This window comes from Cydia fagiglandana, chromosome 1, assembly GCF_963556715.1.
Source record: "Cydia fagiglandana chromosome 1, ilCydFagi1.1, whole genome shotgun sequence".
NCBI lineage: Eukaryota > Metazoa > Arthropoda > Insecta > Lepidoptera > Tortricidae > Cydia > Cydia fagiglandana.
Window position 1 is genome coordinate 4269513 of NC_085932.1, and position 16652 is coordinate 4286164.

A 16652-nucleotide genomic window follows, 5' to 3' on the forward strand; every position below is an offset into this window, starting at 1 on the left:
AACCCCCGCGAAACGAATGTCATTGCCGAATTGGCGTCTAACACGCGTCTAGTAATGAAAATATGCTAAACTATAATACTGTGGCCCTAGTGAAAAAGGGTACAAGTCTCACGCAGCTTAGGAGTAAAAGGGCACAGGTGTTACTTGGAACTTATACCCATTTACAACCGCGCTGCCCGAGACTTATACCTTTTTTCACTAGGGACACAGAATAGTTATTTACGATACAAGTGCGTAAAAGAGAAAATTCGAAACGAGTGGCGATAAATTAAAACACGACCGAAGGGAGTGTTTTAAATCGACACGAGTTGCGAATTATCTATTCGCACGTGTATCGTACAACGTTTTACAGTACATATGGCCCTTTAAACTTTAGACATCGCACGAAAAGTGCTATTTTATGCACTAGTGCGGAAAAATAGGACCATATGTACTGTAAGTATGTTTTCACCACACCAGCTCGGAAAGGCTTACTTTGCACTTCAAAAATTGATAGCAAAATTGTATTTTATTCACATGTGATGAGCTGATGAGGCAAAGTAATCAAATGCAAATTTTGAGTTGTTTTCTTTGTGATTATGTTTGATATTTTTCATTTAATATTTGCTTCGGTTCGGTGTGGTGAAAAATTTTGTGTTTCACTCGGGGGCAAATTTGGTTTAACCCTCGTGCTATGAAACCCTCACAGCGACTTTACCCCCTTGTAAAACGAATAACTATTGTTTAGCTCTGTCGTGTTCGCGTTTGTTGCCATTAGGTTCCGGCAATTGCCGTGCTCATTTTAATTTAGGTAAGTGCAGACCAATTTGTTTAGTGAACGGAACATTTGAAATTTTGCCATCATTTTCTATACCTACCAGTGATTCCGTAGTAGGTATCTCATCTCATTAGATACGTTATGTTTACAGCCTGGCAAAAAAGAGTAGAAATTAAAAAGTGGCAACACTGTAGTGTCGTCCCTTTCAAATCAATTTATATAAGAGAACGGGACGACACTACAGTGTTGCCACTTTTTAATTTCTACTCTTTTTTGCCAGGCTGTATCTGCCCTATACAAAAACTAAAGAATAGTCTAAATATAAAATAAATTAGTCTTTGCTTTATTTCGCTTTATAGGGGGATACAATTTGAACATCTTGAAAAGGGTCTCTATTAACAAAGGGATCCGACACAAAAACTATACACAAAATTTAAAAAAGTATATTTTTGTGTTTGAGCATATAAATAACTCTTTTATTTATTGCAGCGTGTGAAACAAACTGTTTAATCCAGAAATAATCTTTGGATTTGCTTATATACCTACTCGTAGTTTACATATAGGTATGTTGCCTTATTTTTTAAATCTTTTAGAGCTGATTTCGCTACCCGAAGGTTGTCTGGAAGAGATCAGTCCTGTTGTGTACCGTTTATCAGCATTTTTTCTGTCACAACAAAAAAAAAAGACTAGGTACAAACCATTTTAAAAAATCCGAGGAAAGGTATAAACTTTAACAAAAGAGATGTACGTCACAAGCATTGTTGCTATTCACGCGTAGTATTGCTTGTTTCCAATTCACAAAAAAACTTCCAAACAATATGTCTTTAATTCAGCGTAAACATCGTTATTATACACTGGATTAAACTTTCCTGACTAGTGTTGTGGAGCAGGAAGCCAGGAATTTCCTGTTCCCGGTAATTTCCCGGTATCTAAGGCGGTCTTCACGTTGGGTGTGAATTCGCACGTTACTCCGGTGTGCGAGTGAGACATCACTATATACACACATAGCGCTGTCACGCTCATACATCACTAGTTGACTTGCGAATTCCACTACCACATATTAACCACTTAACCTACGTATACTAGGGATAGAGAAGTTAATGTGAGTTAAAACCATAGTAAGTATGCAAAAGTAACGTTTCTCGGAAACAAGGTACCTATTTCCATTTCATAAAACTACATTCACGGGACTATTCTAGTAAAATATTCCCAAGGACGGCACATCACTATTTTCACCATGTCCATTCATCAAGTTGACATGTGTGAAATATGTATCGATAATCAATTCACCATACTGCATGAAAACTAAAGGGTCGTACATCATCGACCATCGGCCGACAATGGTGATTAATGGATTCCCATTCCTATTGGATGCAACAACTTTTACATGTAACGAGTACGAGTACCTTGGGGACAGTCGGCGAAAAAGGTTAAACGGCAAATACTAGCGTACTTATTTTGATAAAAATAATTAAGTAGTTAACCATAAATTATTTAAAATTAATTATGCGAAATAAAATGCCTACAACAAGGTAGGTATACTTAACTGAAGAGTTGACGTCAACTTGGAATTTGACAAATATACCTACATATGACATTCATTTCACAAGATTCTTATGACGGTTTCCCATAAAATATTCCCGGGAACGTTACATTACATCACTATTTCCACCATGCCCATTCATCACGTTGACACGAATGAAATATCAATAATCTGCCCATGGGAAAGTAGCTCGTACATCATTCATCCGTCGGAGGGCCGGTACCGGGAATATTCCCGCCTGGAAAATATTCCTGGGAGCAGTCCGTCACTGTTCCCACCATGCCCATTCATCACGTGGACACAAGTGAAATATCAATAATCTGTTCAGCATACTGTTCGGAAAGTAAAGTAGCTCATACATCATCGACCACCGGCCGACAATGGCCGCGTGATTAATGGGAGTTAACTGGATGCAACCGTGGGGAAGTAACGTGTATGGGTACAGTCGGCTATATAAAATAAATAATTCATTCTTTGAAAGGCCGGCAAAGAAATCACACAGAATTTTATTTTTACTATTTTTTACTTTTTAAATATCGTATAAACAACTCAATAATAGTACCTAGGTATCAATAGTAGTGTCAGTCTATACTGCACTATTAGTATTATCCCGATTAGGTTTGTATAGGTGGTAGAAAATGGTACTTTCGAGTTTGAAAGCTGAAGTAGTTTTACACAAATAGTTTTCGCATAATATACGTAGGTATGTACCTACTCTTCTACAATCATTGATCAATACAAGAATTAAATGTAAGTTGTTAATGTTAAGATTGTTATTTATTTATTTTATTTTTATTTTAGACTTAATAAAAAAAAATGTACTAATAATTGACTTAAATCGATATTTAAAATTAATAATTTTTAAATTAGATGGATAATAATAATAATAAATAAATGGATTATAATTTGAATTAAAAGTAGTATGTAAGTTAAAATAATTTGACCTAAAATAGTAATAATGATGTTCTGTAAATGTTTTAATGTATGAAATAATAATGTGTGCTGTAACAGATATAATGTGTTGACATGTAAAATAGTTATATTTTATCAATAAAAGTTTTAATTGATTGATTGATTGATTGATTTGAATATCTAACTCTAACTGTTATATAAACAAACACAATATCAATTAATAATCTAAGTGACGTCATCAACTCAGGATTCTAAAAAAGAAATTCAATTAGTGCTGAGTTAAGTTGGTTGATTTGTTTTTTATTACGCCTTCACGGTTGAAGTCACGATAATCATCCTGAAAAGAAGTTTCCGGGAAATCTCATACAGATTTAAGAGAAGGACAAGGCTACGGATAAATTAAAAAAATAAAACAATTCGCAGGCTGGTTGAGTTACAGCATGTAGTGTGGCTAAACTATGCATCGATCGTCGCGTCACTCGCATGGCAAGTGTGTCATTTTCTCTGTCAGGCGCAATTTCGCGAACACCAAGCGGTTCTCGAAACTTGTATCGAAACTTTTGATTCTAGGTAACTACTTGTATGATAGGTATTGTAGGTATATAGTACCTATTTATAGGGTGTTAATTCCTCGTTCATTGTTACTAATGTTATTTCAGTTGAGTACTGCATTCGCTTCTCGAAAGTGTGCAAACCCGTGCGTAACTACGTATAGTACAAACCGCCCGTATCTAGTAACGACTATACCACTTGGTTGCGATTAAATTATGTGTTGATTGTCGCAGTCAGGGACCGTGTTCGCTGCTTCTTGAAAGTGTATCTAAAAACCCGTATATAGCAAATATTAACAGAACAACCCGCCCGTATTTCGCCGCTTTTCGGACGTGTATCTATAAACACGTATACCTACATATAAACTAATAAAACAACCGCCCGTATCCGAGGGCCTACCGCGAACCACGTTTGACGCGTTGCCTCCCTGTCATACTTACGTACGAATTTACAAGTGCGACAGAAGAGGCAACACGTGGAACGTGGCCCTCCGCGGACTGTACCACTAGGGTGCGGGTGCGACTATTATTGCGATTAAAACTATGTGTTGATCGTCGCAAGTCTGCGTCAGACGTCACTCGCGGACCTCGCTATTCGCCTCTCGAAACTTGACTTAGCACAACGTGTTCGTGATTACGATTGTGTTTATAAATTGTTAATATTGTGCTTTGTGAAACTACTGAATTAAAGGTAAGATTTAATTTTAATTTTTATATTTAATATTTATTTTGTAAATGTTTACACAACAAACATGCATAATGTAAACATAAACAAAAAATATACAACTATAGAGTTGTGCAATTATTTTACGAATAAAATACAATAAGTACCAATTTTACATTAGGTTTGTTTGTTGCAAAAATATATTTTTGTATATTTTTAACATAAATACATTTATAAATAGCGCCTAATTTAGCCTCCTTTATGAAGAAAATCAAAAGACAAAAAAAACAATTTTAGTTACATAATTTTGATCACATTTTTTCTATTACTTTTATACATGCAAAGAAAACATTAATTTATTTTCGTCATGCGCTATAAATACCGTTAACCAGTTATGGTACCAGTTCCCGACCTTGAGATCTGTTTAGCAACACAGCTGAGCTTATCAGTATCAATCAACAATATTGTCAGTGTTACGTTTCCACAACATTCTTAGTTTAAAAAATATTTTATGATAAATTTATGATAACCCCCGCCCGACCCTAAGTGCGAAAGACTCCATCGCCACTAGAATGGCATGATGCAAATTGAATATTTCATTGACATTTACGCGTCCTAGAGTGTACATTCATGACTAGCCGTGCAGCAGCTTTGCTCCGTTATGCCAAAACAGCGTAGGTATATAATGTAGACTGGAAATATGTATCTATACGCATGCTATAATAAAAATACAGTGTTTTGCCGTAACACGGCAGAGCTGTGCAATACACCTGAAAGTAGTGGAATATGCTACCAAAACAATAATTATTCCTACAAAACAAGTATTCCTACGCTAATGTAGGTAATAAGACATTTTTAGTTCAGTCAAGTACACCTACACCCTAAAAAAGCTATTAACTAAATGTCTTACAATTTAAGATCATTTCCCCAAGAGATACGGCAGCTGCTCGGATGCTCTTACAAGTAGCAACAATAAAAAAACAAAAGCGAGTGTCATCAAAATGTTGATTGGCCCATTCAGTAGATACGTGTACCTAAACACGCAACACGAGTCGAGTGTTCGTCTGGAGTCGAGACAGGATTCCACCGCCCCCGGCAATATCCGCGCCTCCAGGAAATGCAGAATTCCTGCGAGGAAGCCGTCTGATCTGAGGAAGGCGGGGATTGCCGTTTATTTTTAGCACAATGTATTGTTGGGTTTATAGGTCATAAAGTTTAAACTTGAATACTTGCTAACTTAAGTATATCTTGATGTGCGAGTACCTTAACCTTTTTGTCAAAGTAACTGCTCAATTTTTATATGTCCTTTGGTAAAAATGCATAGAGCTGTGCTGTTTTTATCATCCGCTGACAGCTACCCAAAGGTTGTCTGAAAGAGATCGCTTTTTCCGCGATAAACCCATTATTGTCGACTGTTGACAGTTTTACTCTAATATTTTTGTTCGTTTTTTAGCGACAAATTAAAAATAAGTACCGTATTTCTTAATGTAGGTATTGTATAAAATCATTTTTACTTAGGTATACCTACTGTTATTTTTTTCCCTAAAAGCTACAAACAAGCTCCTGTCTGTTTTAATAAAAACATTTCCTATTATCAATATCAGCATATAGTTAAGTACCTATGTACTTAGGCAAACCAGCTCTTTTTTTGCGTTTTTTTTTCACTTATTGTTTTACCCCGGCCAGCATTGTAACATGCCGTGTAACTGCGAGGTGGAGGTGGAGCTAGCGGGTGCGCGCATGCATCACGCCAGCTGCGAGTTCAGACTCACCGGCGCCAACGGGCACACCAAACACACACCACACAGAAAAGTCCACGACGAAGAGTACCTCCCGTCTGACGACGATGATGATGATGAAGGAACGAGGAGCAGCATTAGGTTATTATTTTTATTTCATTTTTATTTTCGATATTGTTGAGATGGCGCTGGCGTAAAGTTTAGGATTAACGGCGATACCAAATACGTCGCATAGAAAAGTCCACGATGAAGAGTACCTCCCGTAGATAGGAGCTGCATTCTAATGTTAGTTTTATTGGTTTTTTTATTTTGTTTTTGCTGATATTATGAGTTATGGCGCCAATGGACAAACCAAGCCCACACGCCGCACAGGAATGTCCACAACGAAGGGTAATAGGTATCTCCCGTCTGACGACGAAATTTGAGGTTTTTATTTTTATATTATTTTTAATATCATTACTTTACTGCTGATACGAGCTTTAAAACGATTTCCGAAATTACTTATAAGTCTTATAACTTTAATAAACAGAAAACTGAATATTATAAAATTAATTATAGCTACACTTGGATCGAATAGAATAGGTATTTAGCTATTCTAATATTCTTACATCATTCTATAAAATGTAGTCCTTATTTTTTTTTAGTCTTGTTGTTATTTATTCGTGTCTGCCCCTAGTTTACATAATGGACCCGCAGATATTCGGTAAGCGTATTAAGGGGCGTATTGACTATGACGACCTAATCTACTCAGCAGATATTGAGATAAAGCTGTAACTGACCCGTAAATTTAATTTTATCCTTAAACGTAGTCTGTTTACCAAATACCAATTTACGTCATTGGCTTTTTCCTTATCTGTATTAGGTACGTTTCGCGTATGAATCTACAACAAGAAAATATTTTAAATTTGAAGCACTCTTGGACTGAAAGAGAACCGCAGAAAATTTACGTAGCTACTTGGCGGTTTTCTGTTTATTCAGTTGGTACTTAGCAAAAATGCGATATTTAAGTAATGCGGCACCTGCGGCAGTCGTATAACTTTAGATGTTATTTAAATATTCGTGACAGGACACTTGCATTTATATATATAGATTTACCTAAGTCACTGGGTAACTGCATTTTAATTCCGTTGCACGAGTAAGTACATAAATTAAATGAACTTAAAAACAAGTCTTCGTACTTACTTAATATGAAAGCGAAAATTGGTTGGTCTATTAGATCTACACAATAGACTCGATCACTGAAACATAAAATATTTATGATGAAAGTATTTTAGGAAAATACTTGTATTAGTCATGAAATATTTCATATCTAAATGTGTTTCTTTCTACCCGTATTCAATTCGATTGGTTCCGCTCCGCTATTATTAGATACGTAATCGTCTGTCATATGAACATGTTATTGAAAGACTCATTAGACCCGCGTGTGTATCAAATAAAAACATTACGTATTTCCAAAAACTTTTTGTTTTCGCTTTCGAGTTCCCAGTGGAACTGAATCCACAGATTCCAACTAACTACGTATAAATCAGAGATCAATTTGATACTGGTCTTGTTTTTATTTTCCCATACGACAACACATCGCGCATCAAAGTGCCGCTGTTTACTCCTTTTATACAACGTTTACTTTGACGACAAGATGTCGGCAAATTTCGCTTTTAACGACCTGCTTGAAACTTCGCTGGGCAAAGTTGAGAATCTCGGTTTAAGAGCTATTAAGTTACCCTGGCAGTTTACCGGTATAGGGCCATTAGGCTGAGAAGCTGGCAAGAGCCTTGCGTCGCAACTGTAGCCATTTTCATTAATGTTACATGATGACTTTTCAGACTAAGAAGTGCAAAAAAGTGTAGGTATAGGTACTTTGGTAACTCAGATTTTTCGCAGGATCTGTCCTAGTTTTGAATAGCCTGCAAAGTAGGTTAATTTTATCGGACGCCGTCATTGATTCAGACGTGTGATGATCTGATGATCATCTGTCGCCCGCCCTAATATTTTTTTTGAATGAAAAGAAATGAAAAAAGGTTTAATGAGGCAAAAAAACATTACATCAAAACCAATTTACAGCTTTTTTACTTAAGTTCATGTAGATACTTAGATAAAATACGAGATAGTATAATCTTTAGCAAGCAAATCGAAGCAAATTATAGCCAATAGCAATTATAGGCTAAATTCATGTCACGTACTCGTAACTTTCGGAATAATACCGTTTGACCCCAAGATTAAGAACCTACTTGAAGGTTCTGGCGGTCTGTTACATATCTCGAGAATACATAGCCAGCCTTGGATGCTAAGCAAATCCTATTAATTAAATCCGTTCATGCTACAGTTGATAAACAGTAAATGTAGCGTCTGTAGCGAGACTAGCGAGAGTGTTAAGGTCCATACGCGTACAAAGATAGGTACATGCTTGAATTAAAGCTTGGTTGACATTGCATGGAGCTTAATGTATATCGCCTCAGGTACCTATGTGCAACCTGGTCCGTGACATCTATTACTTATCTGTACATACAAGGTTACGGCCCACCTTATGGTAAGTAAAGCAGACACCGCAAATTGTGGACGCTGGCTACATCAGCAGTGTCACAAGAGTGTCGTGCGCTTAGTTACCTATAGTACCTATACAATTAGTCAATGTGTTTCGTTGGCGGGCGAAAGGTCAAATGCGGGGCCCCCTCACAGCCCACACAATGATTTTCGGAAGATTTGCCAACAAGTAGCAGTATTATTTTAATATGGCAGTACTACTCCAGTTGAGATGCTTCAGATTTGAGTGGTTTTGCGACCTCTCTTTACAATACGTAGGTAAAAAGTGATCTCACTTAAACTGGTTGTTCGAATGCCTTCGGTAACCGATGACAACTGTTTGTATACTTTGCATTAACTAAGTGTGAACTGTCTAGCCATGTATATAAGCTCACGTGGAACCCTGTCGTTCAAATGCAAACCAACCTGGGAGCTAATGGCATGCGGTGACTAATCGTTGATTACAGTGACAAAGTTATAACGTGTCGCGGTACCGTGTTTAAATTAATTTGACATTGCCACCGAATGATTAGGGCTACATTGTATGTTTTAGCCATAATACCCTTATTTAGTTCTACATTTCCAGCTTAACTCTACCCTCGTGTAACACGTATCCTGTAATAGGATACCCCAAAAGGGCATATATTACTGTTCACGATTAACTGTGGTGTTAGATAAACAATCTTGTATTTAACCTTAGTATAATGCTTTGATAAGAGTATGTTTAGTAACCTACGGAATAATAAATAATTAACGTAAAATAGTTATAAATAAATCCAACAAACTCCAATTATAAATGACTTAATTTACATGTTTATTATCTTATGACATTTCGGGCTTTAAGACCGTTTGCATACCAAGTTATAGTCAAGAAAAACAACCATAATCCACGTTAAAAATAAAAACTTGTTTGTTGTAAAATATGTAGAAGCGCTAATTATAGTTTTGAGCTATATCAAAGCGTTTAAGAATTGATTTAGTTGAAAACCATGCAAATACAAATAACCTGTTTGTTTGCCCCAGAGACTAGAGTGACAGTTTTATTAGGCAATTTACTACTCAAACATACTGCTAATGACAAATCAGTTGGACAAATTATTATGTAAAAACAAGGTTTGTATGGTAAAGACTAATACCTAAAAAAGATCCATTACACAGATCCATTACCTACCTATAAGTTAATTGTTTAGCATTAAAGATAATACTTCAAATTCGACATTTAACCGGTGACGTCGCTGCTTTTTAATTAACAAATGTGACAATGTCTTAATACAATAATTCGAACTTTCCTTCTCAGTAATCGATAACAATAAGTATATAAATAAACAAATGAAACCTATACTATTAGGCACATTATCACGCGTTATCGTACCGTGATTGAAGCCATAAAACTAAGGAGTTAATGTTACGATACAAATCGATAATCTAGCTAACATTGTCCTTCCGCAACACTTGATATTACATTTTTATGGCGATTTCTGTTATTTTTATCGATTAAACAGAGTAAATCAATCGTATCTGTTACCTACTCTTTCTCTTACGCCATCCTGTAATCAGTTTAACATATACTCACAAATAAAAACACTGACTTTATTAGTCCTGTTTCGTATGGACATTTCTTTTTAACATCGACACTATTTTTATAGGCATTTTCGACTTGTTTCAAGGGCAGCTCATTCATAATGTCATCAACGCATCAGAAAATGTTTGTTCATCAGAGAAGAAACTTAAATGCCATGTCAAACTAGTGAGTCCATTAGCTACGACAATTATAATGCTCAGGGATTTAATATCGGGATATGGCGGTCATGTCACAATAACAGTGATGTCACGAGATACTGCAAAACAAAGAGAAATTGCACTCCAGTCAACCTCTATAATGCTATGTACTTAATCAAGTTAACAATACGACAAGCTTAACCAGTGACAGTACCAACAGTCACCGACCGCACATCAAGGTGTAATCATTTATTATATCTGAGACGGGCCGCGCCATTAGACCAGTTAGCGTGATTTTGCTACTTGAGTTCTTATAAGGAACTTGAGAGGTCATTGCCATGAGTTTTATATCATACATATCAAAGGAGTCTGAAAGGTAATTCGTTTTGCTTTTGTGTGAGTAGATACATTGGTATTAAATACTTTATACGCAAAAAGTTGTCAATTGTTTTATAAATCGGCTGTGAATCCTATTCGCCGGATTAAGTAGGTATTCGTATCTTTGGAGAAAAGCGGAACGTATTTTTATTTTAGAATTATAATTTGTGCAAAAAATAACTCTAAATATTTAGGCACACCTTACCTAACAAAGCTATTTAGGTATGTCGCTCTTAAATACAATAGGTAGCTAGGTATTTATGATGAATGTATAACAAAAATCAAGGAAGGTTTTACTGTGCATAGTGACAAAAGTCAAATTACCTCCCATATCTGACGATCAGTGTTATTAACACTAAACGCTAAGAAATACAATATTGACGGTTCGTTTCCTGACAACAGAATTTTTATGTCTCTTAACTTAGTAGGTCATTTCATTAGAAAACAATCTAATTTCACGTGTGTTCTGCCCGTACAGATACCCAGATGGCACGGTGCGGCTACGGAACCCCAACATCGAGCTCATGGACCAGGACATCCTGTACCACCTGGCGCTCGGCAGCGGCTCGCACGACCTCGTCGAGATGTTCGGCGATGTCAAGGTAAATACGATCTCATGTGTGTTCTGCCCCTACAGATACCCAGATGGCACGGTGCGGCTACGGAACCCCAACATCGAGCTCATGGACCAGGACATCCTGTACCACCTGGCGCTCGGCAGCGGCTCGCACGACCTCGTCGAGATGTTCGGCGATGTCAAGGTAAATACGACGTTGGAACTACAGACTGAACAAGAACTGTCGCCGAAAAATATTTCTATATTTATAATTCTACTAACGTATAGTAGATAGCCGCTTTAGCCAAGGATATACGTGCAAATTTGTCTGGCGTATGTGTCTGACAGAATATATCTATGCCTAATTCTCGCCATTGTCCGTCTGAGACGTCTGTCAGATGGATCTGACGGATATATGTGTACGTACGTACTTATTTGCTTTGCGTAACTTTCGTCTATATCTGTTAGGTGTATTGGCTGAAAAATATATATCAGAGCGGCCATCGCGCTCAAAATATGAACTGAACGCGCCTCTATTGTCAAGGTGCTAGAGTGCAAGTTCAGATATTTATGAACACTTTGGGCGCTCCGATATATCTGATGGCTACTTACAGTTCAGAATTTCCAAGACTATAACATTCATGTTTTCTGTACAGTTCGTCTGCATGGGAGGCACGCCGAAGCGCATGGAGCAATTCGCGTACCACATAATGGCGGAGATCGGCCACAAGCTGCCGTGCGGCACCACCCTGCAGGACATCAGCCAGTTCTCATACCGCTACTCCATGTTCAAAGTGGGGCCGGTGCTGTCTATCAGTGTAAGTTGACCATCATATCCTAGCGTATTACGTAGGTACATAATGGCAGACATCGACCAGAAGCTGCCGTTCGACACCATTCTGCAGGAGGTCAGCAGCTGCAATAAGTAGATTACAAAGGTCTCGGCGAAATGTTACTCAGTGGCAAACAAGCATAGGTACGTCTCTTCTGATCTTCTTCTTCCTCAGCGAGTATGCGCTCACTGTTGGGAATACGCCTCTCCAAATCTCCTCCAAGCTGCCCGATTTGCTGCTTCTCTCCTCTAGAGTGGGCCTGCAATCTCTTTAATATCATCCTCCCATCTTGTTGGAGGTCTGTGACCTAGTCTTTTTGAACGAGGCCTCCACGCTACGACACGCTTGCTCCATCTCCTATCATCACTGCGATATATGTGCGCGGCCCAGGCCCATTTCAGAGTAATCTCTGCCGTCAAGCCATGAAAGCTTTTCCGATGGCTATCGGTTACCAAATCCTATGGACGAAATATTATAAGTAGTTCGACTAGCGATTACACATAGATTGGCACGTGAGTGTAAATGTCAACGGCAGTTACATATGTACACTCACTAGTAATTAAACCGGGTCATTAAAAAAAAAGGATTTATCTGCAATGTGATCCGTTTGCATTGATCTTGAGTGTAGTCACCTCGGCAACTCGTTTCACCTTGCACGGACGGTGACCGCTGTTTATAGTGTTACAGAAAACTTACGCGCTTAAAAAAATATCAATCATATTTATTGACGGTCAATCATTAATGTTATTTTAGTATAATTAGGAGATACCTACGCGAGCAGTGTTAGATTTTCTTGTTTAAGACTTTCTGGTAGTATCGCAAACTTAACTGATTGAGATTGAGAGATTGAGATATTTCGACGCTTATCATGAATAGTGACACAAAACAAAATGAAATGCTATTCGACTTTAAATCTTACCAGTAAAAGATAGAATATTAAATGCAATAGCATTTCATTTTTAGTTGTACCACTGTTCATGATAAGCAACGATTTATTGATAAAATTATAAATAATTTATAACAATGTATATAAATAATGTATTACACAGTTAGTAGGTATTTACGGCCAGTTAACAATCGTCATAAAACTGACGGTCAGTGTCGAACCCCGTACATTTTGTCAGGAAAGTGCCTTTAAACATAACATAAGCCGCGCTTTAATTAAGTACCTACGTACATGTTTAAATGGAAATTCCCTAAACTATTTCAACTGTCGATTGCATTTCAAATACAAACCCAAACGGGACCCTATTACTAAGTTTCCCCTATCCGTCTGTCAAAAACCGTAATAGACAGATAGACAGTCCATATTTTCTCAGTAAATATGTGTGTTTATATTTCTATATTGCCGCTGTAACAACAAAATATTAAATAAGGTGTATTGGGGTTGTTCCGATCGGTTTTTGGGCGAATTCAGAATAATGTTCGTCTTTGGACTCGAAAGTAACAGGTTTTGATTTTTACTCTATAACACAGAATAAATAATAGTACTAGGTACAGAATACTCACTCTCTAACAAAACGGGTCGGTCACGATCAGCACAGATATGGCCGCTAGGTGGCGACAGCGCCACGCGCAGCTTATGGCAAACCCCAAAATTGGGGCCGAACGGATGTACTTTTAGCTACCTGTAGCAAAGCGACGAAATCGTGGAGTGAGACACGCCTGTCTATAGCTAGACCGATGCTTTATAGGTAGACAGTTACATTTTTCACAGTGTGTGTTTCTATTCCCGCTGTAGCATAGATAAACCAACAAAAAAGGCGATTCATTTGTTCATGCGCCATAATAAACAATAAATCATAATTTGGGGCGTTTTGTTGCCTCTAATATTCTGCAAAAAGTAATTTATTCTATTCTGATCGCGGTTTGATAATACTCTTAGTCTTAGGTATTCAAGTTCTACATGAAGGTTGTTTAGATATGTAAGGAAGTAAATTACGTACCCCTTTCATGGTTTTGGCTGTGCATAAGATACGGGAGCGTACGCAACCGAAAGTCTTGCGTGAAATTAGTTTGCGGTTGCTCGCTATCGCTACAAAGTGACGAACATGTACCTTTATGCTATTAATATTGTCTGGGAGTTTGATTAAGGCAAGTCATGACAAGGCTAATTTGTTGTTCACATTCCATTTTCTAACAATCGAGCTTTATGTAACCGTAGAACCATACAATAACGAGAAGTAATTAAGGCGGCTTGCTTGCAGCTTGAGCGCGTTAGGGAAGGATATCATGATTCGTGATTCATGATTTAGATTTTGCCTTAGCTAGCACAAGTTTGGTTGTGGTAGGGTACTCTTTTAACTGTGTGAATAGTTCTGGATATGTTTTTACATTTATATTTCACATAGTATATTTGCTTGCTTTTGTTTTCGTGCCGTCATTGGGCAAACAGAGGCACCGAGTCAATTGAGAAAAATTAGGTTGCCGATCGTACGAATATGATTACTGTTGGTTAGAGGCCGATTGAACTGGTTGATCAACGAACGAACATACGGAGTTTAACATGACGTAACAAATGACGTTCGTATAATGTAGAGTACAGAGAGTCTACCACGAACCATGTTCGAAGTGTTGCCTCTCTGTCGCACTTCTAAAATCGTACGCAAGTGTGACAGGGAGGCAACACGTCGAACGTGGTTCGCGATAGGCCCTCAGCTTTCATCCTGCAGCCATTATTGTTCTCATTGTAGCAAAGTGGCATCATCGTCGTCATCATCTAATGATTTGTAGCCGTGGTCAATGACAAAGACTACATGACAGGGCACGAGTGCGAGCGGGAAATCCGACAAGAATACTAGTGTTTCCTCAGAGACTTTTTTCTGTGAGTGTCTCAAAGGACATCTGATTTTTGCGCAGGTATGGTACCTACAAGATGGCCATAATATGTTTTTAGGAAAAAAAAATTACTTACACCGCTTACACTTCTTTTACGATATACATACTATTAAAAGTTAAAGCTACAATCATATAACTGAAACAAAACCTTTATCTTCAAAATATTCTTCTTTGGCTTTGATACCAAAAAGCAAAGTTTGTTAAAATTTTGGACATCAAATTAAATTAGGCCAGTCTTTATACCTAAATAAATATTATAAGTGCTGCGGTGAGGTAATATACTGCCAGTACATATTACCTCACCCTCAATCAGCCTATAAGGGGAAGATGTATTTATAGAAAGAAGGGGCACTTAGAAAATGGCGCGTCGCTAAGGTGCCATGAAATCCTTTAACTCTGACAAATGGGTTTGAAATTATGAGAAATAATTCCAGAGTATGATCGATGCTTAAGATGATGATATTGATGGTAGTCTACCTATGTTTGAAGGAGATGTTTGTTAATAAAAAATAGTGAATTCATCTCATTTTTGCTTTCATATTTTAACACAGTTTAAGGAAGGAAGAAGAAAGATCATATGACCACATGAAAACTAAATCATGTTATATAAGGCGTGTGCACATCGGATGCGTGTGCGTAGACGTACACGTGATACGCTTGTAATATACAGGGTGATCAATCCAAATGGGTCAGTATGGAGAAGTCAGAAACTATGAGAGATAGCAAAATCTGTTCTTTCTTAGGAACCATGGCTTCGATTTTAGATTTAATAATAATGGCATTCAATTTTTTTTTTAAATCTATCATACATAACCGGAATTCGAACATGGTCAATATTCTTGTTGTTTGTTTGTATGGCAACTTTTAAACGATGCGTGATAGGTGGGGGGTGCTCGACCAAATATCACAGAGGGCCCCGAGACAAAACAAAGTACATAAAAAAAAATCAAAATGGCCGACTTTTTTTTTAATTTTTTCAAGTTGGTCCGAGCGGGAAAAGTAAAATTTTCAAGTAGGTTAAGCGAGCCCGAAGGGCGAGCTTCATGCCGGCAGGCCGAAGGCCGACCCCGGTGGAAGGCCGAATGCCCTGAGCTTCCACCCCGACTCCCAAAACGCGAAGCCGAAGGCCGAATTGCGTGAATTCGGTGCTTCCAAGCGTTCTACCAAGTCAACTGTCTTGATGACCGAAGCCGGCGGGCCGAATGCCCCACGGCGAAGCGTCGAGGCTTGCGAAGGCCGAAGGCCGAGCTCTGCGTAGGGCCGAAGGCCCGAAGCGTCACACGAGAGGGGGAAGTTGGAGCTTAAACACGACCCAACACTTTTCCTATTGGGAGTCGCTTTTTGGGCGTCGGGGTGGAGGCTTCGGGCCTTCGGCCCTCCACCGGGGTCGGCCTTCGGCCTCCCGGCCTGAAGCTCGCCCTTCAGGCTCGCTTAACCTACTTGGAAATTTGTCTTTGCCCGTGTCCGCCGCCATTTTGGATTTTTCCAAAAAAAATTTTTTGACATTGTAATCTTGGGCCTTCAGGCTCGCCGCATGCCAATTCTCAGCGCGCTCGGACCAACTTGAAAAAATTAAAAAAAAAAGTCGGCCATTTTGATTTTTTTTTATGTACTTTGTTTTGTCTCGGGGCCCTCTATGATA

At 38.1% G+C, this 16652-nt stretch overlaps 1 protein-coding gene across 1 annotated transcript in view; it reads left to right on the forward strand.

Annotated features, from left to right (window-relative positions):
• The first annotated feature begins 4323 nt into the window (after window positions 1–4323).
• LOC134679844 (uridine phosphorylase 1) overlaps window positions 4324–16652 on the forward strand; it is a 37776-nt gene continuing 25447 nt past the window's right edge. The window contains exons 1-4 of the mRNA XM_063538750.1: window positions 4324–4454; window positions 6114–6307; window positions 11262–11385; window positions 11996–12157. Coding sequence (XP_063394820.1) covers window positions 6123–6307; window positions 11262–11385; window positions 11996–12157 — 471 coding nt within the window. The 5' untranslated portion in view covers window positions 4324–4454; window positions 6114–6122. The remainder of the gene's footprint in view (window positions 4455–6113; window positions 6308–11261; window positions 11386–11995; window positions 12158–16652) is intronic.